Genomic DNA, 25,369 nt, shown 5'->3' with positions numbered 1-25,369 from the left:
ATGTCCGGGTAATTGAAGTCACCCATGACAACCAAGGTCCTGGAGCAAGTGGCCTCAGTCAGTTCCCGGGCGAACTCCTGGTCAAGCTCAGGACTTTGAGTGGGAGGTCTGTAGTAGACTCCCACCATTGTGTTCCCTGTGCTGTAGTCTCCACGAATTTTTACCCAGAGGGTCTCTCGCTGTCCGTGCCGGTCGCCAACATGAGCTTGCAGGGACATGTAGCTTTCCTTCACATAGAGAGCTACACCCCCGCCCCTTTTGCCAACATGATCCCTCCTGTACAGGGTATAGCCTTCTATACCCATGGTCCAGTCATGGGTGGAGTCCCACCAGGTCTCCGTTATCCCAATGACATCATAATTCTTTTCACTGAGCAGGAGGATGAGCTCCTCCTGCTTGTTACCCAGGCTCCTGGCTGGGGCTGCTCCGAGCCGTGTCATTGGTGCCCATGTGAATAAGGAGCATGGGATAGTGGTCTGTGGGCCGGAGGAGCTGCGGGATCCTCTCCGCAATGTCTCAGATGCGGGCCCCTGGGAAGCAGCAGACTTCCTGGGCTAAGGGGTCGGGGCGGCAGATTGCCCCATCAGTCCCCCGCAGGATGGAGTCTCCCACAACAAACACCTTTCGTTTTGTCTTGGGGAGAGCGGGGGCAGTAGCTGTGGTTGAGCTTGGGTTGCCTGCGGGACCTGAGCAGGCTCTGCTGGGGCTGCAAGAGGTGCGAACCTGTTGCTAAGCTCCGGCGAGGGAGGGGCCTTGGTACGGTGGGCCTTAGGGCCCTTGACCACCTTGGTCCATGCCCCTGACTGGGCAGAGCAGGAGGTCCCAGAGTCCTCCTTAGTCACGGAGGGAGACGGTGCTCTAAGCTACTGCTCCTGGGGGAGAAGGGCCTGGCAGTAGGAGTCTATCTCCTGCTCGCAGTCCCTGATGGCACGCAGTCTCTGGACAGTGGCCTGGAGCTCCTCCAGTTGGCGCGCCAGAGACCCCAGTAGGGAGCAGACTCCGCAAGGGGAGGTGGCCATGCTCCCGGGCCCCAGAGCCTGAAAAAGGGACAGGTAGCCCCCGCAGCCAAGAGCCAGGGGCTCCGTGTGCGTGGAGCCCGGGACCATGGGCTCCGTCTGGGCGGCCGTCTCTGAGGTGCCCGATGGGGGGGGCCGCAGAGCCCGAGGGGACCCTCGGGGTTTGGCACGTGCCCATCCGTGTCATGTCTCTGGTAGGCTGGCTACGGCTGGGACCGACTACTCTGCGGGGGTCGCAGGCAGGGTCTTGTGCCCTCCCACGCCCTCTCCCGCGTGAACTCCGTGCTAACTCGAACGCCTGTTTACGCAGCCTATTCGCGCGGCTCCAGTCGCAGGGCTTCCTGGGGGGCTGGGCCAAGTAGGGGCCTGGGCGGGGGCTTGACCCGACCTGGCTCCACGCAGCCGCCTCCTCCCAGGGAGCGAGGAGTTAACCCCTTCCCACCACGAGCCCGCTTACCTCCGGCTGTGCTGGGGGTCGGAGGGGGCTCTGCGGCTGCTGAGGGGGTGTCTGGGGAGCTTCGGGGGAGCGGGGGCGCAGCGGGCTTCACCCGTGCGTCTCTCACCGCTCTGGAGCCTAACTGAGCTTTTTTCCCTGTTTGGCAGGCCCTTTTAAACTGCATGCATGCGCAGTGGGTCTGCTGTCGGGGAAAGCTGGTTTCTCAGGCCAGGGGGGCCCTGCCCGGGATTTGGGGGGCCCTGCCCTACAGGAGGGGGACTGGTGAGTACCCCATTCCTTCTCTTCTCTCTCCCTGGGGGGCTGGGCCAAGTAGGGGCCTGGGCGGGGGCTTGACCGGGCCGGGCTCCATGCAGCCGCCTCCTCCCAGGGAGCGAGGAGTTAACCCCTTCTCACCACCTGTGAGGGAACCAGGTTCAAAGGAAAATGTACCTTTCTCATGTAGTAATGTATCTTTCTTCTTTATTCACTCACTTTCAACACTTGGACCAGCTAGTCTCCTTCTGCTGTTGCCTCATGACTCCTTTTAAAGTAACTTGTGCCAGTAGCTGCATTATTTTTTCCCTGTCCTTGTTTTCTATCCCTGTCTTCGTACAGAGTGGGTGCATCTATACATGATATTAATGTGATGCAATAAACAACAGTGCAGTTTGTGCTGGACTTTATTGCTCCCAGATGCAGTGTTCACAGGTGTACCCAGGACCACAGCATGTTGAGCCAGGCAGCACAGCTGTGGGTAGCAGGGAGGCCAAGAGGTTAGCCAAGAGGTGGAACTTCTGCACCACAGCTCAATGTGCTGTGGAGGAGCTGGCTGTGGCACAAGGGTGCTCCAGTGCAGGGCTAGCACCCTTCTGCCCCAGCCAGCCCCAGTCACCATCTACATGTGCATTGCGGTGGAGTAAATAACTCCACTATAGAATAGTACTTGTGTCAAGCAGAACTGTCCTATGGCAGAGTTAATTAGCTTACTCTAGCCTAATAGGGGTGCACATATAGATGGTGACACTTTACTGCGGAGCTAATTTCATAGATATTTGGGCTGGAAGGGACCCTGGAGGATCACTGAGTTCAGTCCCCTGCCCCAGGGGCAGGAATTCAGTAGGGATCATAGGATCCCAGCAAGATAAGCATCCAAATATGTCTTGAAGGCGTTCAAAGTGGGTGCTTGAACCGCCTCTGGCGGCAGTCTATTCCAAACCTTGGGGGCTTGGACAGTGAAGAAGTTCTTTCTTATGTCCAACCTGAATCGGTCACAGTGGAGTTTGTGACCGTTCGATCTTGTCATCCCTTGGGGCGCTCTGGTGAACAGAAGTTCCCCCAGATCCTGATGAGCACTATAAACTTATAGGTCACCACCAGATTACCCCTGAGCCTGCACTTTTCCATTGAATAGCCCCATTGTGTCAGCCTCTCATAAGGTCTGTTTTCCTGACCTCTGATCATGTGCGTGGCTCTCCTCTGAACCCCCTCAAGCTTCTCCACATCCCTTTTGAATTGTGGAGGCCAAAACTGGACTCAGTACTGTAGCTGCAGCCTCACCAAGGCTGAGTACAGCAGGAGAATGACGTCTCGGGATCTGCTTGAGAAGCATCTATGGATGCACGCCAGCATGTTGCTCGCTTTACTAGCCGCAGCATTGCTCTGAAGGCTCATGTTCATCTTGTGGTCAACCATGACCCCCAAGTCCCTTTCATCTGTAGTGCCAACCAGTGTTGCACTACCGAGCCTATAAGCATGGTGCAGGTTTTTCCTCCCAAGGTGGAAAACCCTGCATTTTTCGGTGTTGAACACCATCAGATTCTCATCTGCCCATTTCATGAGTCTGTCCAGATCTGCCTGCATCACCCTCCTATCCTCAGGTATGGATGCTTTACCCCAGTGTTTGGTGTCGTTGCCGAACTTGGCCAATCCGCTTCTGACACCAGTGTCCACATCACTGATGAAGATGTTAAACAGTATAGAACCTAGGACAGAGCCTTGTGGGACCCCAATGGTCCTTGATGTTTGTTCAACTTCACAGTAAAGCATGTCATTTAGAGGTACCCAGCAAGGCATAATGGGGAGTTATTTGTTTTAGCCTCACAGCGTCCATTTAAATGCCTATTTCATTGGTTCTCAACTTGTTTAGATTCAAGGACCCCTCATTTGACTCAAGGCACCCCTCCATAACTCGTTAATTGAGCAGGACCCATTTAAAAAACTAATTTGTGCATTACAATGCTTGCCTTCTTGCAGAGGGGCAGGGCAGCAGCCAGGCAGGGAGGACTGGAGTCTGCATTTATCTGCTCACACCTTCTTATCTCCGTGGAACTCGTTGCACCCTGATTGAGAAATACTGACTTAATTCTACACAGTCCCTCATGATAGTTAGTTTCAAAAATGTGCATTTTTTTCTTTAATTTAATCTGCCATTTTAATGTAAGTATCTCCTCGATAAATAGAAAAGATGAATGATATTTGGCTGTTTTAAACCATAATTCGTAAAGCTGCTCTTCTTCCCTCTAAGTACTCCACAAGTATTCCCCTTTAGTACTCCTTAAATTTTCACAATAAAACAAGAAAAATATGATGCCATTTTAGTTGGGCACCAGAACTTTCCAGCTGCTAGACAGTGCATGTTAGGCTGTAGCGCTGCTTATTAAATGATTACATGTAATTTTGGAAGACGTGATATCAATTTCTGCCAAATCTATTGTCTCGCGAGATGAACAGATGCCTATATTGTATCAATTTTGTGACAAGTAGGATGCTGTGAGGAGAAAGAAATATGTTTACAGTCTCTGGAAATGTTTCAAGTAATATTTCATCATTCTGTCTCCTGCAAGATATTTTTGTTGGGAAGAAATGCAGTGCAGTCACTAAAAGCCAGCAAATAATTTTTTCCATTACTGTTGATGGTTTTTGCCCTACATATCTTATTTCATATTAGTTTAATTTTCTTATTACTTTTTGGTAGAAATATGGAGGGAATTTTTGTATGTGTGTTTTTCCAGGTGGAGAAGGGCTAAGGAAGATGATGATGTAACTTGACATCATGCCGTAACAAATCCAGATGTTAATCATAGCTCTTTTGTTTTATGGCTGTGTGTGAATGTGTGTATAATGAATCCTCAGTTGGCATTTGATTTGTTTTTCCTGGCATTAAATTAATTATTTTTATCTACTCTGGCTGTTCCTGATTATGCTGATTTTTTCTTAGACTTCTTTTACTTTGTCCTGGGTAACATTCTTGTTGGCAAAGCATCCTGAAATTCAGCAATCTGTGTATGAAGAAATAGTTAATAAGTTGGGCAAGGACCGTGTTCCCACTGCAGATGATGTCCCTAAATTGCCAATGATAAGAGCTGTGCTTAAAGAAACTCTGAGGTAAGTAGCAGATAAATGCAAACTGATAATTTAAAGCTTTTGTGTCTTTATTCTTACCTACTTACTGCTAATTATTGTACCACTAATGTGTACAGTGTATTCTGATCACCATAATATTATATTACACTTAGAAAATATTAAGTGCTGTGCTATGTAGTTATTAATTACCATATTATCTTGTGTACAACACACCCTGGAATAACATACATACCTTGTTTTTGAAGGGCAGAATGAAGGAAAGATGGTCTCCTTCTAAGTAACTGAGTAGCAGCAGCTAGGGAGACTGCTCATTGTTCTTTTGTTCCATGTGGATCGTGTGCAGAGTTAATTTCACTCTTGCTTGGCAGAAGCTTAAGGGGCAGAAATTGCTGTTGCCGTATTTCCTTACTTGAAACACCCACCCCAGTTTCTAGCAACTAGAAAGTGTGTGTTGTATGCAAGAAAATACAGTTATACTACTCATTACATGTCTGCATTGTAGATAAGAGTTAGACTGTGCCTTTAAAGCATTGGTTCTTGTAGAGGACTATGAAACCACACCACCTCAGCAGTGGGTGTAGGAGAAATTTTTCCTTAGAGGATATAAGGGAATTTACCTGCTTCTGTAGTTCTTAAGGAAGTTACCTACACATGACTCTATTTCTTCCCTTAAAGGTGGCTAGCTCTGGGCAGTTGCTATGATTGTGGAGGTAAAATGATTGCAACTATACCTGCCTCTGAATCAGGGGTTCCTTGCAAACTGGTGTCTAAGAACCAGTGACAACTTATTATTCCTATTTTTCAGGTGCGGATTAAAAAAAAAACCCCTGTCATTGGCAGAGACAGAATTAAAAGTGAGGAGTTTTTAGCCCCTAGTCTTATATTTGGACCACTTGACAAACCAGGGAGCCCCATGCTTATACTACCTCCATGCCATGAAGAACTCCCTATCCACTGACTCTAGCTTTCTGCACACCAAATCCTGAAAAAGAGGTAATGTAGCTGCCTTTGTCATGCACTTAAGTGCCCCTCTATAAGCATATCTGAGACAGCGTGCCAGTGTCAGGCAAGCGTCAAGTCCTGCACTAAGGCGATTAAATCAGCTCATTTGGGATGATTTTGGTGTGATGGAGAGAGAGTAAGGTGGAGGGGTGTGCTTAATGGTGCTGTTTCTGGTACAACATGGAGGTGGTGTGGAAATATCATAAGAACTCTTGGAACCTGTATTTGCCACAGTCCATTTCATGATGATTATATGTTACCTTGGAATCTAAATAGGATTTAGCTTTCCTGTTGTCAGTAATTAATGTTGAGTGTCTCGTTAACAATTGTCTGTAGGTTATTCCCAGTATTACCAGGCAATGGTAGGGTGACTCAAGAAGACCTCATTGTTGGAGGATACTTGATACCTAAAGGGGTGAGTTGTACAATTGTCTTAAGGAGGGGGAAGGATAGAATTTTATATTTTCTGTATGTCTTGAAGTCTTTTAAAACACACACACTTCCATGACTTCTTATGATACCATCTGTGTCGAGCTTTATAAAGGTTTACTAGTTGTGTGAAAAAAGTGGATTTTATCACAGATTATCTCTCTCTCTATTTGAGTAAATGCAAAGGTTTTCCTAACACAATGGTTCCCAACCTTGGGGCATGACCCAAATTGGGTTAGGTTTCAGAACAGTAACATATATTTCAGTTATTTCTACAGCTGGACTAATTCAGGTATCTAGTTCATTCTATGGAGAGAGATTCATTTCTTTTTTAATTGGGGCCCACTTACACCTAGGCATTCCAGTTGCCCTCAATTAACAGTGGAACTTTCACTGGTGCCATTTGGAGATGTATACAAAGATCAAAGATAGACTGCATCTTTAGGTAGATACTAAACTTATACTATCAGTCTCATAGAAAGTAACATTCTTTCTCTTTGTTGTGACAGATTCAAGTGATCTTCAAAACGGATATAAATTCAATTTGATTCACAGTAACGTCCTTTTATAATAGCAGAGAAATATACAGGTGTCTTAATTATTAAGAAATGGATCCTCAGGTTCCATAACATTGTTTATTTAAGTATCTACTTGCTGCATTCTGTATTTTGAAAACGTGACCATCTTTGTAAATGTCATTGTTTCTAAACTTTGTTTTCTGTCCTTCCCCATTCTCTTTTGCTACTCTCGTATTTCACTTGCTTTTGTCTGTTCTGTTCTGTTCTGTTCTCTTCTTATGTAACTGTTCTGGAGGCAATTCCAAGTCTTAAGGGTAGGGATTTACCTTGTTTGCAATTCTGCATTTTTTGTGAAATCCTGTGAAAACAGCAATGCCTGCGATTTTGGCATAGATTTGCCAGGTAAAAAAAACTTACTAAAAATGAAATGACAGGAATCCTCTGGGCCACTGCAAACTGGCCTCACAGCCTGATAGGCGGGGTGGGAGAGCTGCAGGCAAAAAGCACAACAGCAAAGGTCTGCTCCCTTTTGGGGTCTCTGGCACACCAGCTGGAGGAGCTCCAGGCTGCAGTCCAGAGATTGCATGCCATCAGGGATGGTGAGCGGGAAATAGACTCCTACTGCCAGGCCCTTCTCCCCCTGGAGGTGTAGGGCAGACCATGGACACCTTCCAGGGCAAGGGAGGACACCTCCCATTCTGTCCAGCCAGGGGATTGGACCGAGGTGGTCAAGGGCCCTAAGGCCCGCTGCACCAAGGACCCCACCCCGCTGGAGCTTTGCAACAGGTATGAATCTCTTGCAGCCCCAGCAGAGCCTGCTAAGCTGCCAGCTCCTGCCAGCAGCACAGGCTCAACTGTAGCTACCACACCCGTTCTCCTTAAGACAAAATGCAAAGTGTTTATCGTGGGAGACTCCATCTTGAGGGGGACTGAGGGGGCAATCTGCTGCCCCAACCCCTTAGCCTGGGAAGTCTGCTGCTTCCCAGGAGCCCGAATCTGAGACATTGTGGAGAAGATCCCTAAGCTTCTCCAGCCCACTGACCACTACCCTGTGCTCCTTATCCATGTGGGAACGAATGACACGGCTCGGAGCAATCCCAGCTGGGTCATGAAGTGCTACAGGGATTTGGGAGCAGAGCTTAAGGGGCTGGGGGCGCAGGTGGTGTTTTCCTTGATCCTCCCAGTTTTGGGTTATGGACTGAGGAGTGAGAGGAGTATTGAGCTAGCAAACCAAAGACTGCAGTGCTGGTGTCATCATGAAGACTTTGGCTTCCATGACCACAGTCTGCTCTTCGGTGAGAGAGGCAGTGAGCTGCTGGGAAGGGATGGCCTCCACCACTCCACTGTGGAGGAGGCTCTTCTCAGCCAGACTGGCTGACCTGCTCCACCGGGCTTTAAACTAAGCCCTCTGGGGAATGGTGGGGACTACTGCTACTGCTGGCCTGCTGAACAACCCTTGCAAAGCCAGCAGGCCAAGGCACTTAAGGGACCCCACCCCTGCCGCAGCCCTGCAATGAGCATTGAGCAAGGCAAGGGCCCCAAAAGGGACACTTGTATGCCTGTACACAAATGCCAGGAGCTTGGGGAATAAACAGGAGGAACTTGTCCTCCTGCTTAACACAAATAATTACGATGTCATAGGGATAATGGAGACCTGGTGGGACTCCACCCAGGACTTGACCATGGGTATAGATGGCTATACGTTGTACAGGAGAGATCTAGTGGACAAAAGGGGCAGGGGTGTAGCTCTCTATGTCAAGGAAAGCTACATGTCCCTGGAAGCCGGCATTGGTGCCCAGGGCGGACCACTGGAGACCCTCTGGGTTAAAATCAGTGGGGAACATGGCACAGGGGACACAATGGTGGGAGTCTACTACAGACGTCCTACCCAGGATCAAGAGCTTGACCAGGAATGTGCTAGGGAATTGGCTGAGGCTGCATGCTTTCGGTGCATGGTTGTCATGGGAGACTTCAACTACCCAGACATCTGCTGGAAAGAGTGCTCAGCCAAATCCAAATGGTCGCTAAGCTTTCCCTCATGCATGGATGAGCTCTATCTGATGGAAGAAGTCTGCAGGCTGATGAGAGGTAAAATGCTGCTCAACCTGGTACTGGCAGCAGGGGACAACCTAATCAGTGACCTAACCATCAAAGGGAAGCTAGCCATGAGCTGATAACCTTCACTATCTGCCGTAAAGCTGGCAAGTCAGTCAGCAATACAGAAGTCCTCGACTTCAGGAAAGCTGACTTTGACAAGCTCAGGAGCTTGTCAGTGAGACCCTAAAGGGCCACAACCCAAAGGGGAGGGGAGTTCAGGAAGAGTGGTTGCTCCTCAAGGGAGCAATCCTAGATGCACAAGCAAAGTCTGTTCTGTCTCGGAGGAAAGGCAGCAACATCTTCATCAGTGACTTGGACGCAGGAGTGAAAAGCACACTGTTCAAATTTGCTGATGACACTAAGATGTGGGGGGATGTGGGCACACTAGAAGGGAGCAACAGACTACAATCGGACCTAGACAGGTTACAGGGGTGGGCGGATGAGAATAGGATGGGATTCAACACAGACAAGTGCAAAGTGATGCACCTGGGGAGGAACAACCGGCACCATACCTACAGGCTGGGGAACTCCCCTCTTGCCAACACGGAGGCGGAAAAGGATCTTGGAGTCGTCATTGACTCCAAGATGAACATGGGCCAGCAGTGTGGGGAGGCAGTCAGGAAGGCCAACCACACCTTGTCGTGCATCCACAGATGCATCTCGAGCAGGTCCAGGGAGGTGATCCTCCCTCTCTATGTGGCACTGGTCAGGCCACAGCTGGAGTACTGCATCCAGTTCTGGGCGCCGCACTTCAAGAGGGATGTGGACAGCATGGAGAGGGTCCAGAGGAGGCCACTCGCATGATCAGGGGACAGCAGGGCAGGCCCTATGGGGAGAGGTGATGGGACCTGAACCTGTTCAGCCTCCAAAAGAGAAGGCTGAGGGGGATCTAGTGGCCTGTTATAAACTAATCAGGGGGGATCACCAGGCATTGGGGGAGTCCCTGTTCTCCCGAGCACTGCCAGGAGTGACCAGGAATAACAGTCACAAGCTGGCGGAGGGTAGGTTTAGGCTGGATATCAGGAGGCGCTACTTTACGGTCAGGGCAGCTAGGATCTGGAACCAACTTCCAAGAGAAGTGGTGCAGGCTCCTACCCTGGGGGTGTTTAAGAGGAGGCTAGGCGAACACTTTGCTGGGGTCGTTTGACCCCAGTACTCTCCTCCCATGGCAGGGGGTCAGACTAGATGATCTACTTAGGTCCCTTCCGACCCTAGAAACTATGAAACTATAAAAGGGCACAGCAGCCCCCTTGGCTCTCCAGGGAACTAGCAGACCTCCTGTGTCTAAAAAGACAGATTTACAAAGGATGGAGGACTGGATCCACCTCCAAGGAGGAATATTCTGCACTGGTCCAGACCTGCAGGATAATCTTCTCTAAGACTTATAGAAGTCAGGCTGATGGGCCTGTAGTTTGCCAGATCCACTTTCTTCCCTTTCTTGAAGATAGGGATCGCATTGGCCTATCAATGTTTGGGCACTTCATCAGAGCGCCAGGAGTTCTCTAAGATGACTTCCTGCTACTCGGGCAGGGGGCTGGACTCGATGATCTTCCGAGATTCCTTCCAGCCCCAGTGTCTATGAAATCTGTGAAAGGTAGCAGCTGCCCCCTCCCCCCCAACTCCTTGCTGTTGATTGGCAGAGAGGGCTGCCCATTGTGGATTCCCACCTTTTTTCACCAATCAGCAGCGAGGGGTGGGGCCACATGATGGTCAGCCCTCTTGGCCAATCAGTGGTGAGGGGTGCGGCTGCTGGGACTCGTTGGCCCATTATTCTATCCTGCATTTGGGATAGAATAATTACATGCAAATATATAGACAGGTGAATGACTGGCTTGGAGTATTAATTGAAAATCAAGGGAAGTGATTCTTCCACTCTGTTCAGCACTGGTGAGGCCTCCCCTGGAGTATTGTGCCCAATTTTGGGCATTGCACTTTAAAAAGGATGTGGACAGATTAGATACAGTCCAGTGGAAAGCAACACAAATGGAGCCTGGGAAGCATGACTTAGGAGGAAAGGTTGAAAGAACTAGGATTACATAGTCTAGAAAAGAGAAGACTAAGGGGTGATTTAATAACAGTCTTCAAATACCTCAGGGGCAGTTATGGTCAGGATCGAGATGGGCTTTTCTTGTAACCATAGGGGACAGGATTGGAGCAATGGCCTCAGCTGCAGCAGAAGACATTTAGGTTTGAGATGAGGAGGAACTTTCTAACTTTGAGGGTGGTCAAGCATTAGAATGGGTTACTTAGAAAAGTAGTGAACCACTCTGTCCCTGGGAATTTTCAACAGCAGATTGGAGAGAGACTTGGGATGATTTAGTCAGGGTTGTTCCCGTCTGAGTAGATTCTGGACTAGATGACTTTGTGAGCCAGCCATATTTTCCTATGATCCTATAAGCTGGTTCAGGTTTGGAAAGTTTTTTTTTTTCATAACCATTAGGCTGGTAACTTAAAAAGGTTTAGATTTTGGAGAAACTGAATAAGGTATGTGAACCATGTAAATACAAATCCTGCTGTGGTAGTTTTGGCTCATAATTCTTATATTTGAAACCATGGGTCATTTTCTAATATATATTTACAGAAAAAATCATAATTGTTCAGAATGATGCAACTGAGCATTGTGTCAATTCTTATGGCAAAGTCTGCTCTTATATGCATACATATGGTTTCTTTGGGTAGATGTGATATCTTTTATTAGACCAATTAAATAGTTGGAAAAACGTTCTTTGAAAGCTTTTGGGTACAAACACCCTTCTTCAGGCACAAGGAGAATCTGTTGGTGTTTGTGTGCTGTCCTGGGTGGAATAGAAGCCAATATGCAAAATGCAGGTCTGTGAAAATGTAAATGTGTGGCAGTGAGGATCAGGGGGAATGAGACAATAGGTGTGAGACAGGTAGGTGGGAGAATAAGGGGGAATGTTGAACTAGTGATAAGATGTAGCTGGTAAAATGCAAACAGGTTACCTGGGGTTATGGGATGTCAGGCAGGTTGTAACGTGCTGTAAATCCAACATCTATATTTTAGTCCAAGGTTTTTTGTATTCAGTAGATTTACGAAGTGAAGTTTGTAGACTCGTCTACAAAAGGTGTTTTTTAAATTACCCTTGAGGATTAGAATTGAGAGATTGGGGAGAGAGTGGTGGTCCTGTGGGAGGTGTGCACCCTTAGGTAACTGGGTATTTTTGTCTTAGGTAGATTTCCAGTGTGCGTTCATTCTGGTGCACAGTTGTTGTTTGGTTTTTCCTACATATTTTCCATCAGGGCAGTCAGTGCACTGGATGAGATATATTACATTTCTGGAGGTGCAGGTGTAAGATGCAGGAATGGTGATGGTTCCGTTGTAGGGTATAGTTATTGGGGGGAGTGTGGTGGAGATGTGTTGGCAGGTTTTACATTTCTTGTCCTGGCATGGCCTTAGATCCATTTGGTGTGCTTCTGGGGATGAGGAAGTTTGCTTCTGGGGATGAGGTTGGTGAGGTTTGGTGCTTGTTCAAAGGCCAAGTTGGGTGATCTGGAAAGATCTGTTTAAGAATTGGGTTTTCTTCTGGGATGCAATTGTTTGAGGATTTTCTACATATGGTCCAGGGAAGGATGGTAACTCTAATGGTGTGCGATTTGTATACCAGCAGGCTCTCCTTATCCCTGAAGAAGAGTGTTTGTGCCTAAAAGCTTGTAAAGAACTATTTTTCCAATTATTTAGTTGGTCCAATAAAATATATCACATCTACCCAAAGAATCTTGTCTGCCTATGACCTTAGACCAGCAGAGCTACAACCAACAACCCTAAATACACATGGCTTTTGTCCTTTGTACCTCTTCATTATAAATTCTGATGTGTTCTTTTTCATGTCATATCCTTCTTTGCCATCCCCTATGACAATATTCCACTCTCAAGTACACTTATATATAAGTACATTTATATAATTGTAGCTGAGACTCTCGTCTGGGTTGTCTGATTTTCATAAATGCAATTTCCCTTTTCTTTTGAGTGTGTAGCATGCACTGTTTATTTAACACAGGAGACAACAAGTGTGGAAAGGTTGTTTTTTTTTTTTTAATATAAGGTCACGAGAAACCTTTAATCGAGTCTAAAAGGTTTTGAAATTAACCCAGTTTAACTCTGAGAAGAGGATCTAATTTTTCAAATCTCTTGATATTTATATCATATTCTCATTATATTTCATGTTACAGAAATTATACATGAATTGTTTGTTCATGCCCTGAAACTGACTAAACATAAAATCAAATATTTTTTCAGACCCAGCTGGCACTTTGTCATTATGCTACATCTTACGATGAAGAGAATTTCCCAATGGCAAATGAGTTCCAACCTGAGCGCTGGCTGAGGAAAGACCATATGGACAGAGTAGACAACTTTGGTTCCATCCCATTTGGTTATGGCATTCGCAGTTGTATAGGAAAAAGAATTGCAGAACTGGAAATTCACCTTGCACTGATTCAGGTTAGAAATTTGTGACAAGATTATAAGATTATATATCAGTACATTCTTGCTATGCAAATCACCTCTGGACATCCCTTTTTTATATCTAAAGCGTTATCCTGTCACAGGACTTTTGATAAACACATAGTGATCTGTTTTGAATTAAGCATGTTACAGAAGGTACTTCTGATATGGCACAATCCAGTATAAGATCAGGGAAATTAAATGATAAGTATAGCAGAATTTTAATGAATGAATTGCAGCCTTTAAATAAAAGACTCTCTTGGCACACAGTAGGGCAGTGAGAGCCAATCTTTTGGGCAGGCATGCTACAAATTAACCCCAAAATCTCCCAGGTGCAACTCTGACCCCCTTTCCATGCCTGATCTGCCTCTCTGCTTTCTGCTTCCTGCCCTGTCTGGCACTGTGCTGTCTGTCCCCTCCCTAGTCTACTGGTTGCTACACACAGAGGCTGCCTGGGTCACTTACGGCACTCATGCTGCAGATTGGCCACCCCTACAGTAGAGTGTTTACTTATTTGTAAGATTTTGTATAAAACATGTTTGAACTAAGAACAAGTAGGCACTTACCAGAAAGTGAAATAGGTTTGTAACCCTTAGTCTGAAGTGGACCATAATTTCAAACATTCAAGTCAAATGTTATTTTCTCCACCTTTCCTGTTCTTCCTGTCCTCATTTATTTTTGTCTTTCTTTTCTATTTTATATATTTTCTGGGTTTTTCTTATTTTTTCACAATTTAGAGAAAGCTTTCCCATCAATCCCTATGTTGTAGCTCATCTCCAAAATGCACATAAATATTCAGATCAGTTTGAATAGTTTGCAGTAAGTAGCGCAGCAAGTAATGCAGAAAATGATCTAAAGATTACAGTGCAGCACAAATGAAATATGAGGACATAATGTAATGCTGATATAAAAAAAGGCAAATGTCATTCTGGGATGTATTAACAGGAGGGTAATTTTAACAGGAGGTAATATTCCTCTCTTCACTCAGTAGGAGTGAGGTCTCACCCAAAATATTATGTTCAGGTTTGGGATCTGCACTTGAGTGCAGAGTGGAGAAGAAACAGAGAGGATATAGTGGAGAACAGAAAGAATGGTAGGAAGTTTATAAAACATGACTTCTGAAGGAATTGAATCCTTCAGCCTAACAAAAAGAAGTCTGAAGGAGAAATACAAAATCTTCCAGTACATGAGAGATTGCTCTCCAGTGGATTGCAACCGAGCTCAGTATGTCTACTGATGGGTGTATAAGAAGAATGCAGCTGTTGTAAACCATTTGAGCAGACTGCCTAGAGAAGTTTGATAATTTTTACTCACAGGTTAAAGAAATTTTGGTAACGATGGCTTAGGTATACTTGATCCTGTTTTAGGGCAGGAGAATGGAGAAATTGGCCTTTAAACATCCTTTCCATCCATATATTTCTGTGATTCCATAATTTGTATTCACAGCTGGTCTCCTCAAATGTGCTTTGTAATTTTATATATTTGCTCTGTACCACTTCAAAACATTTGCTGTCTCATCTTTGTGTTCAGTCTCCTGCTGGTTCAGTGGAGATGTCATAAGAATAATTATTTAACGTTAGCAGACTCCCCTTGACTGAATGGCAGCCTGTTTATCCTATTCTGTTCTAATTAGTTTCTTCTATGCGCATCACTGATTTTTTCTGAGTGCCTTCCAGTAATGTGTTAAGCAATCTGCCTCATGTTTGTTTTCTCATCTTTTGTTCAGACAGATAATTGGATTTTGGTGTTTAGACACCTTGCCTTTAGAATAGAAGTTGGTGAGGCTTATAATCTTAGTTCCTGTGGGAGTTAATTGCACACTTTTGGGCTGACCTCTGAGGAATTTCGTAGATCAAAAAGACAAGTTTTATTCTAATTGTAGAAAATCCCTTTGCACTACAGAAACAAAATTGCCAACCAGGTTCTTCATTCTGGGACAGCTTTATATTTTTCCCTTCAGGGGAACCATGTTACTTGAGTCTATTAGAGTTGACACCATACATGTTGTTTCTCACAAACTTAAAGGGCTGTTGCTGGTTTTCTGTGGAGCATTATAATCTTGTTGCTTTATAATACTTCTAATATTACCATATGTTTCTTTCCAGTTGCTTCAAAATTTTGAGATCAAAATTTCTTCCAAAACAAAACCAGTTCGTGCTAAAACCCATGGACTTTTGACTCCTGGAGATTCCATCAATGTGAAATTTGCTAACAGGAAGTAAGAATCTAAAGTTTAGTAAATTTTGGTATACTTTTCTGAGATATAGACCTGCATAGGATGAAATATGATGATCGTTCTCTTGTTCACTGGTTTGTGGATACCCTGTAAAATGAGCAGGCCTTATGTTCTGACTTAATTGAAGCAATATGCAAGAGAAGTTAACTCTCTCATAGTAGATAATTATGAAATTTCATGTGGAATCTATAGAAACATAAACTGAAACATTTCCTTTGTGCACTGGAAGTCATTTTTCTCTGGAGCAATTTCTGGTGGTGGCCATGGATGCACTGAAACAATAGTACAAAATTCAGATATTGCATACTGTCCTATGCTTTTTCTAGAGTGTTTAAACATGAAACAAATATTTCATGTGCTTTTGAGAGACTCTGTGATAGCAATGTACTGCATTCAAACTTAAGTCCATACGTGGATATTTTCTGGGGTTTTGATCCTCCCCAGAAGTGTCATTTTTAGAATTCCCCACACAGCAGTGGGGTCATCAGTAAAGTTTTTCTTTACTTAGTTTGCAGAAATATTTGCACAATGTTTATAAAAAATAAAAATTATTTCAGTACTTGGAAATGTAAGGAGTTTCTTAAAAAGGCAAAAGTCCTATCAGTTTATTTAGACTGAAAATTTAGAATGTTTTAAAAATGTATTTATAAATCATTACAGAGGTGTAGGTTGTAGCCGTGTTGGTCTAAGGACATAGGCAGACAAGGTTCTCTGCGTGAATCTGCTCTCTTTTATTGGACCAATTCAATTCATTATTGCCTATAGACATACTTTTCCAAAATTAAACTTTAAGAAATAAAGATTTTGATATCACATTACAGGGTTATGAGCCCAACTTCATAATAGTGCTGATATGTGAAAAGCAAAATGTAAAACCAGCTAGTTTCACTGCTCCAACAAAGGAAGTTATAGAGATAGTTCTCAAACATGATGATAAACATGATAAAATGATAACAAATTGTTATTTACATGTTCTCATTTCCTCTGAGAGAAAGTGTTATTAGCAGCATAGATTTACGTTTTTTTTAAGCATGTAATGTTTATCCTAACTATCTCTTTTTAAATGTAAGCGCTGGACATTTCACGTTGTAGAATATTGCTCAGTGGATTCAGTACACAAGTGCCCTCTGTAGGATTTAAGTATAACTGCGACAGTTTGCCATTCATTGACCATTTAGCAACCAGTTTAAGGAGCAAATGCTTTAAAGTCTTATCTCTGACAGCTAACGGGAAGTCTTTAACATCACAAGAGGTCAAGTTTAAATATAAAAGAAATCCTTATTTAGGAAAACATTTTACTTGTGGAATATTTTATGATGCCTTGAGGTGAACCATTTTACAAAAAAGCTCCAGCTTGAATATTCTAAAGTAAAATGAACTATTTCATAATCTGTAGTTAATTATTAGTGTAGGAATGGCAGAATAAATGTAAGCAAGTTTACTTACTAATGTTCATAAACCTTCTAACAATGGAAATGCAAGAAACTAGTTTTCAAATTGGGGTTCTTAATTTGTCTTTTGTTCTTCACCCATGCAGCCATCAAAAAAGTTCAAGATACGGTAAAAATGATTTTTTAAATTCATTTTTACTTTTAGTAGTATAATACTTTTGTGTATCTGAGCTCTGCAGACAGAGGCAGTTCTGCATTTCTTGGACGTACCAATTTGAGGATTGGGTAATGTTGCTCCTTTTCATGGATCTGCTATATAAATCTTTTTCTCTGTAAGGTCATTCATCTATTTTGTCAGAGTATTAAACATCTGTATAGATAGCCAATGAATCAAAGAAGTCAGAACTGTATTAGTTATACCCATGTAGCTATTTATGTTATTATTTTATTTTTCTTGTGTTTTTTATTTCCTTTCCAATATCATTTCCAAAAAACACCCAGCTTTGCACTAACTCCGTTTTTCTGAGACTGGATTATTTTTCTCCAGAGCCAGTCTACACATCTGAATATTATCCAAAAGATAGACAAAAACTTGTAACTTCATAAGGGTTAAGCTTGCTGCTTCCATGACACTCCCAGCATATCTTGACTGAGAGCAGAAGGGCCACACTCTGAATCCAAATTTGGATTCCTTATGAGACCTGTATTTTGCACTGTTATATCATCATTAGTGTAGAGCAGTGGTTTTCAAACTGGAGCCACCCCCCTAGCGGGGCATGAAGGAATGTTGGAGGGGTGCAGTGCAGGGGTGCATGGGCAACAAGTCTGCAAGGAGCCAGTGCCACTGTGGCCTCATAGGGGAATGCTGGGGTGGGGAGCCCCAGGCAGGCTCTACCAGTGGGCTGCTATGTCTCTGGGAGCCCAGTGCGGTAGGTGCACAGCCTAGAGCCACAGCAGGGCCAAGGCAGGAGGTGTTGGAACCGCGGTGGGTGGAGCCTGACCTGCCAAGCCGAGCCGTGGTGGCTGCTAGGATGAAGAGTGCCCTGTGCCTAGCTGTGCTGCTCGTGTGTGTGTGGGGGGGCCGCAAACAAAATTGTAACTCTAAGGGGCACTCAGCTCAAAATTTTGAAAACCGCTGGTCGAGAGCAACTATTGGTGTATTCTGATATTTTTGTTAATTCATACCAATTCCAAGCTGATACTTCACAGTATAAGAGGAATTCTAGAAATGTAATTTTAAGAATTTCATTCATCTCATAAAAGAAAGCTTTGATTTGTTTTGATAAAGAATCTTGTTTGGTGCATTTAATAAAATATTTATATAAAATAGATGTCTCAGTTTTTGTTTCGTATTGTTGTTCACAGTAGCACTTTTCCCTAGTATCTCCAGATTTTGAACATGTTGGAAGGAAACATTTTATAACTGGGAAATTGATGCATGGGAAATGATTCCAGTGGCTTGAGGTGTTGGGGATTGCTACAAGATTTATAAGGTGGGTAAGGAATTTGTTAAAGGGAAGATGGTAGTGTTGTTGAGGGGAGAACTAGCAGGCTGGAGAAACATTCCACAAGGAATAGTTTTGAGATTAATCTAATTTACTATTTTCATTAATTAATTAGCAAAAAAAAGTGTTTCACAAGATTGGGAAATGTTAACACAGAGGAGGATTTGATTATTGTGAAGGAAAACCTGGATGACCTTAAGGACTGACTGGAATAATAGAAATGGAGGAAATTTAATAGTACAAAGTACCAGGTTATACAGTGAAGAAATAACAAGGTTTTCTGCTGGGAGTTCATAAGGTAAAATGATAACAGAGAAAAACTTGGGTGTATTAGTTGATCAAAAAATTGCTATGAGCTGCCAGTGTTATGAAAGAGATAAATACTATCTTTGGATGCATCGCACAAGGTATTTCCAGGAGAAATGGGAAACAATTAATGATATTGTACAGGGCACTAGTGACTCCTCATCTGGAGTGTTGTTCATAATGCTAATCACCTATGTTCAAGAAAGATGAATTCAGACTTGAAAAGGTAGAGAGAGGGGCTGCTAGGGATATGACAGGTGTATAATTTAGTATGCATTAAGAGGCTTAAAGTTGTAATAAAAACTGAGCAGATACGATACACAGCAATATAATTGCACAAATTGTCCTTTCCTGCACTGAAGAAAAGCATTAGATGAAAAAGGGATAACTGGTATGCAAAGGAGCAAAACGGTTCTGCTTGTGTTGCTTTCCTCTATAAGACAATCAAGGGAATGAAGATCCTATCTTAAATGAGCTTGAATTGTTTAGTCTAGCTAAGTGAAGGTTGAGAATGGATATGATTGCTATTTATACATGCATCAAGACTGTTAGCACAAGGGAAGGGGAAGAAGTAAAGGATGGGTTTGCACAAGAACAAATGGAATAAACTAGCCATGAACAGAATGAATTTAAGTTGGAAGGTAGAAAAAGGTTTCTAACTATCAGGTGAGTGAAGTTCTGGAGCAGCCTTACACTGGGCCAGTAAAGCAAACAGGTTTATAAAAGAGTTTGACCAATTGATAAAAAGGTATAGAAATTGTTTCCTGGCAATAACAGGGAACTGGACTTGATGACCCAGGAGGACCCTTCCAGCTCTATGTTCCTACCTTTGACTTGAATGGCAGGGTGACTTGATTTGTTGGGTAATTATTGAAATAAATACAAATGAACGTTGAAGTATTAATTACAAACCAATACAGAATACTGAGTGTGTCTACACATGCATTAACGTGCTTTAATAAATGCTTTAGTTTAGGGAATGAGCTTTAGTTCAAGCACACTCACCACCATTTTGAAGTGTGAGGACACTTATACATGAGACGCAGCAGGCTGCTAGAGCACAGTAATTGCCACGCTCCAGCAGCGTTGACTAACTGAGTCTGCTCCAACGTGCTGGAATTCCAGCATGGCAGAGCAGCCTCCATACTCGTGTACAGGAGCCCCCAGTTTTTTGTGATGCTTTAATGCACATTAAAGCGGGCTAAATATGCATTAAAATGCATGTGTGAGTGCACCCACTGACACCATAAAAAACATAACCATAGAGAGGCAGCAGTTGATACCAGCTGATACTCATAAAATTGTGATCTGGGGATTTTTAGGCAAAGGGTTCATTGTTTGTTATTTTTTCTTTGAGTACTCAAGAATAATGTATATATTTGCAAATGCACACCACTTTTTCCTTCTAAAAGCAGCTGAATTGATCAGGGCTTTTTAGTTTAACTACTGCAATTTAAATACTACCTGCTATGTTCACAGGGGATCAGAGAATAAAATAGAAGAGTCTTTATTTTAGAAGAAAGGGGTATTGAAATTTTAGAGGGTAGCACGAGAGAAGATAATTGTGTTATTATATGCCGCTCCATGATCTTAAAATCAGAGATTACAGGAAATTAAAGGCCGGCATTTTTAGAAAACATGCTTTTTCATGCAGTGTATAGTCTACCTCTAGAATCTGGTATTGCAAGAGGTCACTGCCAAACACGGTCAGCAGACTTTAGAAAGTTCTAGTCTTTAAAAAGATTAAAGAGGGAATATAAATTGCAGCTAATAAGATAACATGAATACAGTATTATCAAAATGCATGCTTTGAAGTATGGAAAGGTTGTCTGTAAGTGTTGAAAAGCCATGCCATTTTTATTATGTACTACACGGTACATTTGGTTAGGGACAAATCTAGTCTCTGATTTGCAAGATGATTATTTTAGCTGAATGCTGGGAGGAGGGTGGGGAAAAGACAATGAGGCGAAAGAATTGTTCCTACAAAACTGAAGCAACTGTGTTGACCGTTCCATTTCCTTTCCATCTTTGTGACAAGGTATTTAGCAGAATTTGCAGATTTCATTGAAATCCCACAGGCAGTGCCATGAGTGCTACTGCTGTGACCTCAGACGTGCTACCTTTTGGGCTGTCAGCCATACAACTTTAGCACCCATGCCACCCCAGCCTCCAGCCTTTCTGTGAAACGTACAGTAGCCTAGTACCTGTGTAGCCCTCATGGCCATACCACATCATTTTTGTGGGTAAAAACTCACTGGAGCATCGTCCAGGCCCTGATTTGTCCATCTTCTGACCTGCTTTTACTTCAGCAAGCAAACAGAAGATGTGACAGGATTTTCTGGGTCAAGTCCAGTCTCCTGCCATCATAGGCAACCAAATGGTATAATCCTGATCATAAACTATTTAACCTCGATCTTAAAACTATTTGGGATTAATGTTTTATATTTGATCCTAAATACACCCTGTACATGGCCACAGAAGGAGCTCCTACCACATCTGACTCTGCACAGTACAGAGCATGCACCCCCATTGCGGGACAGCTAACAAAACCCTGCTTTCCTAGCACCCCAGAATTGCTTTTTCTCTGCTGACAAGAAGCCTTCTGTACCAGTGGTGGCAAGGGCAAGATTTGCATTTAGGTATGCTGTAGACTTTTTTACCTTCAAGTATTAGTAGAGGAGATAGGATCTAAACCTTACTCCTGTGCCAGGTACTATGCAGCCTCTTTGTATAACCATTTACAATAGTAGTAGTTTACAGTCCCTTTGAACATGCATAAATGAGTATGCAAAATGAAAAAAACATAGGGAATCAGTGCCACACTTCCCACGTGTTGACTGCTTAGCGGCAAGATACTAGACTTCATAAATTAAGCAAAGGTGGTGTGGTTTCTATATATGTGTCCTGTCATCTGTTATGTAGACATATAATAAAGCAACATTCTTGTAGCTTGCTGGAACTTGACAATAGTCCTAAGTGGAAAACACTTGGGTCTTAACTATTGGTGGGTGCATCTACACATGCCATTAAGGTGACATTATAAACTCTGACACAGTTTGCTCTGGAGTCAGCTGCTCCTAGGTGCAGCATCTGCATGTGTGCCTGGGACCGCAGCAGTCTAAGCTGGGGTGGAGCAGCCTCAGGCTGGCAGGGTACCTGGGGGGTCAGCCTCAGGCTCTGGGTGGTGGAGGAGCTGGCTGGGGCACAAGGGTGCTTAAGTACAGGGCTAGGCGGCAGGCAGCCCCTGCATTTTTGCACCCTCATGACCCAGCCAACTCCTCTCACCATCAACACATGCGTTATGGCAGAGTTAGCTCCTCTGCTGTAAGATAGTACTGTCCCCAACAGTAATTTATTTACTGGTTAATTTATTGCACCGTAATACTGGCACATGTGTAGATGGTGATGCTTTACTGCAGAGCGAATTAGTCCACTCCACAGTATAGCGCACATGTAGATGCGCCTGGTATATACATTTATGTTTAAATATTCCAATTTCCCCATCTATACACTTAAGAAATGAACATAGATAGGCAGGCTGGAACTGTAACGCTAATAGCATAAAGGTAAACAACTTATATAGCGAAAAGTAAACACAAAGTGTTAAGATACAGAATTCCACTCTTTTCTCTGAATAATACAATTAAGTGAAAATGTAAATAGGAAGCAGCCAAAGAAATTTGGCCCCGGGAGAGACACGCCTGGGCCAGGGGTTAGCGAGGAGTTAGTTAGGGTACTTCTGGAGAGGCTGGACGTGTTCAAGTCCGCTGGTCCGGACGATCTTCACCCTAGGGTTCTACAGGAACTGGCCGAGGTCATTGCGGGACCCCGGCGCGGCTCTATGAGCACTCGTGGTGCTCTGGCGAGGTGCCGGAGGACTGGAAGAGGGCCAATGTGGTCCCTATCTTCAAAAAGGGAAAAAAAGAGGACCCGGGAAATTACAGGCCAGTTAGTCTTACCTCAATCCCGGGTAAGCTCTTTGAAAAAATTATGCTGGCACACATCCAGGAGGGCCTTGCGGGGGAATGCATGCTCAGGGGCAACCAACATGGGTTCATCAGTGGCAGGTCTTGTCAGACCAACCTGGTGGCCTTTTACGATCAGGTCACCAAATCATTAGACGCAGGGGTTGCTGTGGATGTAGTCTTTCTGGACTTCCGGAAGGCTTTCGACACTGTCTCTCACCCTGTCCTCATCAAAAAGCTGGGAGACTGTGGTGTCGATGCCCACACAGTCAAATGGGTCGCCAACTGGTTGGAGGGCCGCACCCAGAGGGTGGTAGTGGATGGGTTCTTCTCGACCTGGAAGGACGTGGGCAGTGGGGTTCCGCAGGGCTCGGTCCTCGGGCCCGAACTGTTCAACATCTTCATCAGTGACTTGGATGAGGGGGTAGAAAGCACCCTGTTCAAGTTTGCTGATGACACTAAGATGTGGGGGGATGTGGGTGCACTAGAAGGGTGCAATAGGCTACAAGCTGACCTTGACAGGTTGCAACGGTGGGCGGATGAGAATAGGATGGGGTTTAACACTGATAAGTGCAAGGTGTTGCACATGGGGAGGAAGAACCGGCACCACACTTACAGGTTGGGGAACTCCCCTCTTGCCAGCACGGAGACGGAAAAGGATCTTGGAGTCGTCATTGACTCCACGATGAACGTGGGCCGGCAGTGTGGGGAGGCAGTCAAGAAGGCCAACCGTACCCTGTCATGCAGCCACAGATGCATCTCGAGCAGGGCCAGGGAGGTGATCCTCCCCCTCTATGCGGCACTGGTCAGGCCGCAGCTGGAGTCCTGCGTCCAGTTCTGGGCGCCACACTTCAAGAGGGACGTGGACGATATGGAAAGAGTCCAGAGGAGGCCACTCGTATGATCAGGGGTCAGCAGGGCAGGCCTTATGAGGAGAGGCTACGGGACCTGAACCTGTTTAGCCTCCACAAGAGAAGGTTAAGGGGGGACCTTGTGGCCTGCTACAAACTGGTCAGGGGGGATCAGCAGGTATTGGGGGAGTCCCTGTTCCCCCGTGCGCTGCCAGGAATGACCAGGAATAACGGTCACAAGCTGGCGGAGGGTAAGTTTAGATTAGATATTAGGAGGCGCTACTTCACAGTCAGGGCGGCTAGGGCCTGGAACCGGCTTCCAGGGGAAGTGGTGCAGGCTCCTAGCCTGGGGATTTTTAAAAGGAAGTTAGATGAGCACCTTGCCGGGGTCATCTGACCCCGGTGCTCTTTCCTGCCAAGGCAGGGGGTCGGACTAGATGATCTACCTAGGTCCCTTCCGACTCTAGCTACTATGAAACTATGAAACTATGAAATTTGCATGTTAATGAATTGATGTATTTGCTGTGTATAGGTTTTGTTTCTTTTCAGTTAAAGAAAAAAATATATAAATGTGTAGAATTTCTTTCCAGTGGATTTAATTGGGGAACTTCCTCCACTGTCCAAAGTGCAGCTTACATCAGAGAACTGGGGGCTTGTTCATTATTGCTAGGAATACCATTGAGGAAAAACCTTTCATGGTCCAGAAGTACCATTAGATGGTGCTGTCTTCACAGTATTAGTCAGTTTTAGTCAAATTGTATTTATGGAAGATGAAAATCTAAAGATACATCTAAGAAAGCCAAATAAGTAATTTACACTATGTTCACTCCCGTAGCCCTATCTAAAATTCATTGTACTTCATATTCTGTCAGTTCTTTAAGTTATGGGTTTTTTGCTATACTTGTTTGACAAAGGTTTTGAAAGACTGCTTTCCTACATACATCAGACACATATGCAGCTGTGTACATGCTTTACACGTGCACTTCTGCACATGCTTGCTCAAAACCAGGGAATAACCCAGGCAGGTACATCATTTTGCAAACAAAATAAAATTCACAGCTTTGTGCATGCAATTGCCTGTAGGCCTGTTGGAGAAACACAGGCTTTTAGAGCCACATTGTTAGAAACTTCTGACTCCTGACTTACAACCATATGTTTAGTGTTGTGCAAAAGGCACGGCATAGACATCCTGCAGTGAGCATCTCTGTCTAGATAAGGCAGATACAAAGAAGACAAGATCCTGAAGGTGAAGCTCATGGCTTCCAGTCCTATGTTTCCATATTCCCAAGTTCAATTAAAAGGGGAGTAACTAGGAGGAAAATTTGTTGTCTGGCTGGTTCCAGCTATCTTCTTGTTGACTCCTTCAAGTGTTGCAGAAAAGGGAAGTTTTTGACATGCCTGCTGTAAAAGGCTTTGAGAGTATTTGCCTGTAGCACACAGCCTGCTACCAAGTGCTGATCCAGTAGGGAAATCGTGAATGTGACTTGTCGACTCCCTGAAGTGTAACATACTGCACTTGGATTTAAGGGAGGTTGGAGAAGTGTATGTATATGAGGGAAAAGGATCTAGGGAATGATCTGAGCAGTGCTGAGAGAGACGATAGGGGCAGCCACAGCTTGTTTTTACTGTTTTGTTACTGAAATAAGAGAAATGGGGCGCATCTATATGTGCATTAATGTGCCGTAATTACAGCATATTAAATTTAGTAGCATCGGTGCATGCTGTTTTAGTGATGCTAATGAATCGTGGACTAATTCTACTGTGCATTAGCATGGGTTTTGCTGTGAAG

At 44.4% G+C, this 25,369-nt stretch overlaps 1 protein-coding gene across 2 annotated transcripts in view; it reads left to right on the top strand.

The window, feature by feature from the left end:
- CYP27C1 (cytochrome P450 family 27 subfamily C member 1) overlaps positions 1-18,274 on the top strand; it is a 47,814-nt gene extending 29,540 nt beyond the window's left edge. For both annotated transcript variants that reach the window (XM_090046077.1, XM_090046076.1), the window contains exons 6-9: positions 4,670-4,836; positions 6,154-6,232; positions 13,120-13,323; positions 15,432-18,274. In XM_090046077.1, coding sequence (XP_089902203.1) covers positions 4,670-4,836; positions 6,154-6,232; positions 13,120-13,323; positions 15,432-15,548 — 567 coding nt within the window. In that variant the 3' untranslated portion in view covers positions 15,549-18,274. The remainder of the gene's footprint in view (positions 1-4,669; positions 4,837-6,153; positions 6,233-13,119; positions 13,324-15,431) is intronic.
- The last annotated feature ends 7,095 nt before the right edge of the window (positions 18,275-25,369 follow it).

Source organism: Crocodylus siamensis, chromosome 4 (assembly GCF_052110815.1).
Source record: "Crocodylus siamensis isolate JL-2025a chromosome 4, ASM5211081v1, whole genome shotgun sequence".
Classification (NCBI taxonomy): Eukaryota; Metazoa; Chordata; order Crocodylia; family Crocodylidae; genus Crocodylus; species Crocodylus siamensis.
This window is presented reverse-complemented; position numbering and strand designations above follow the sequence as displayed.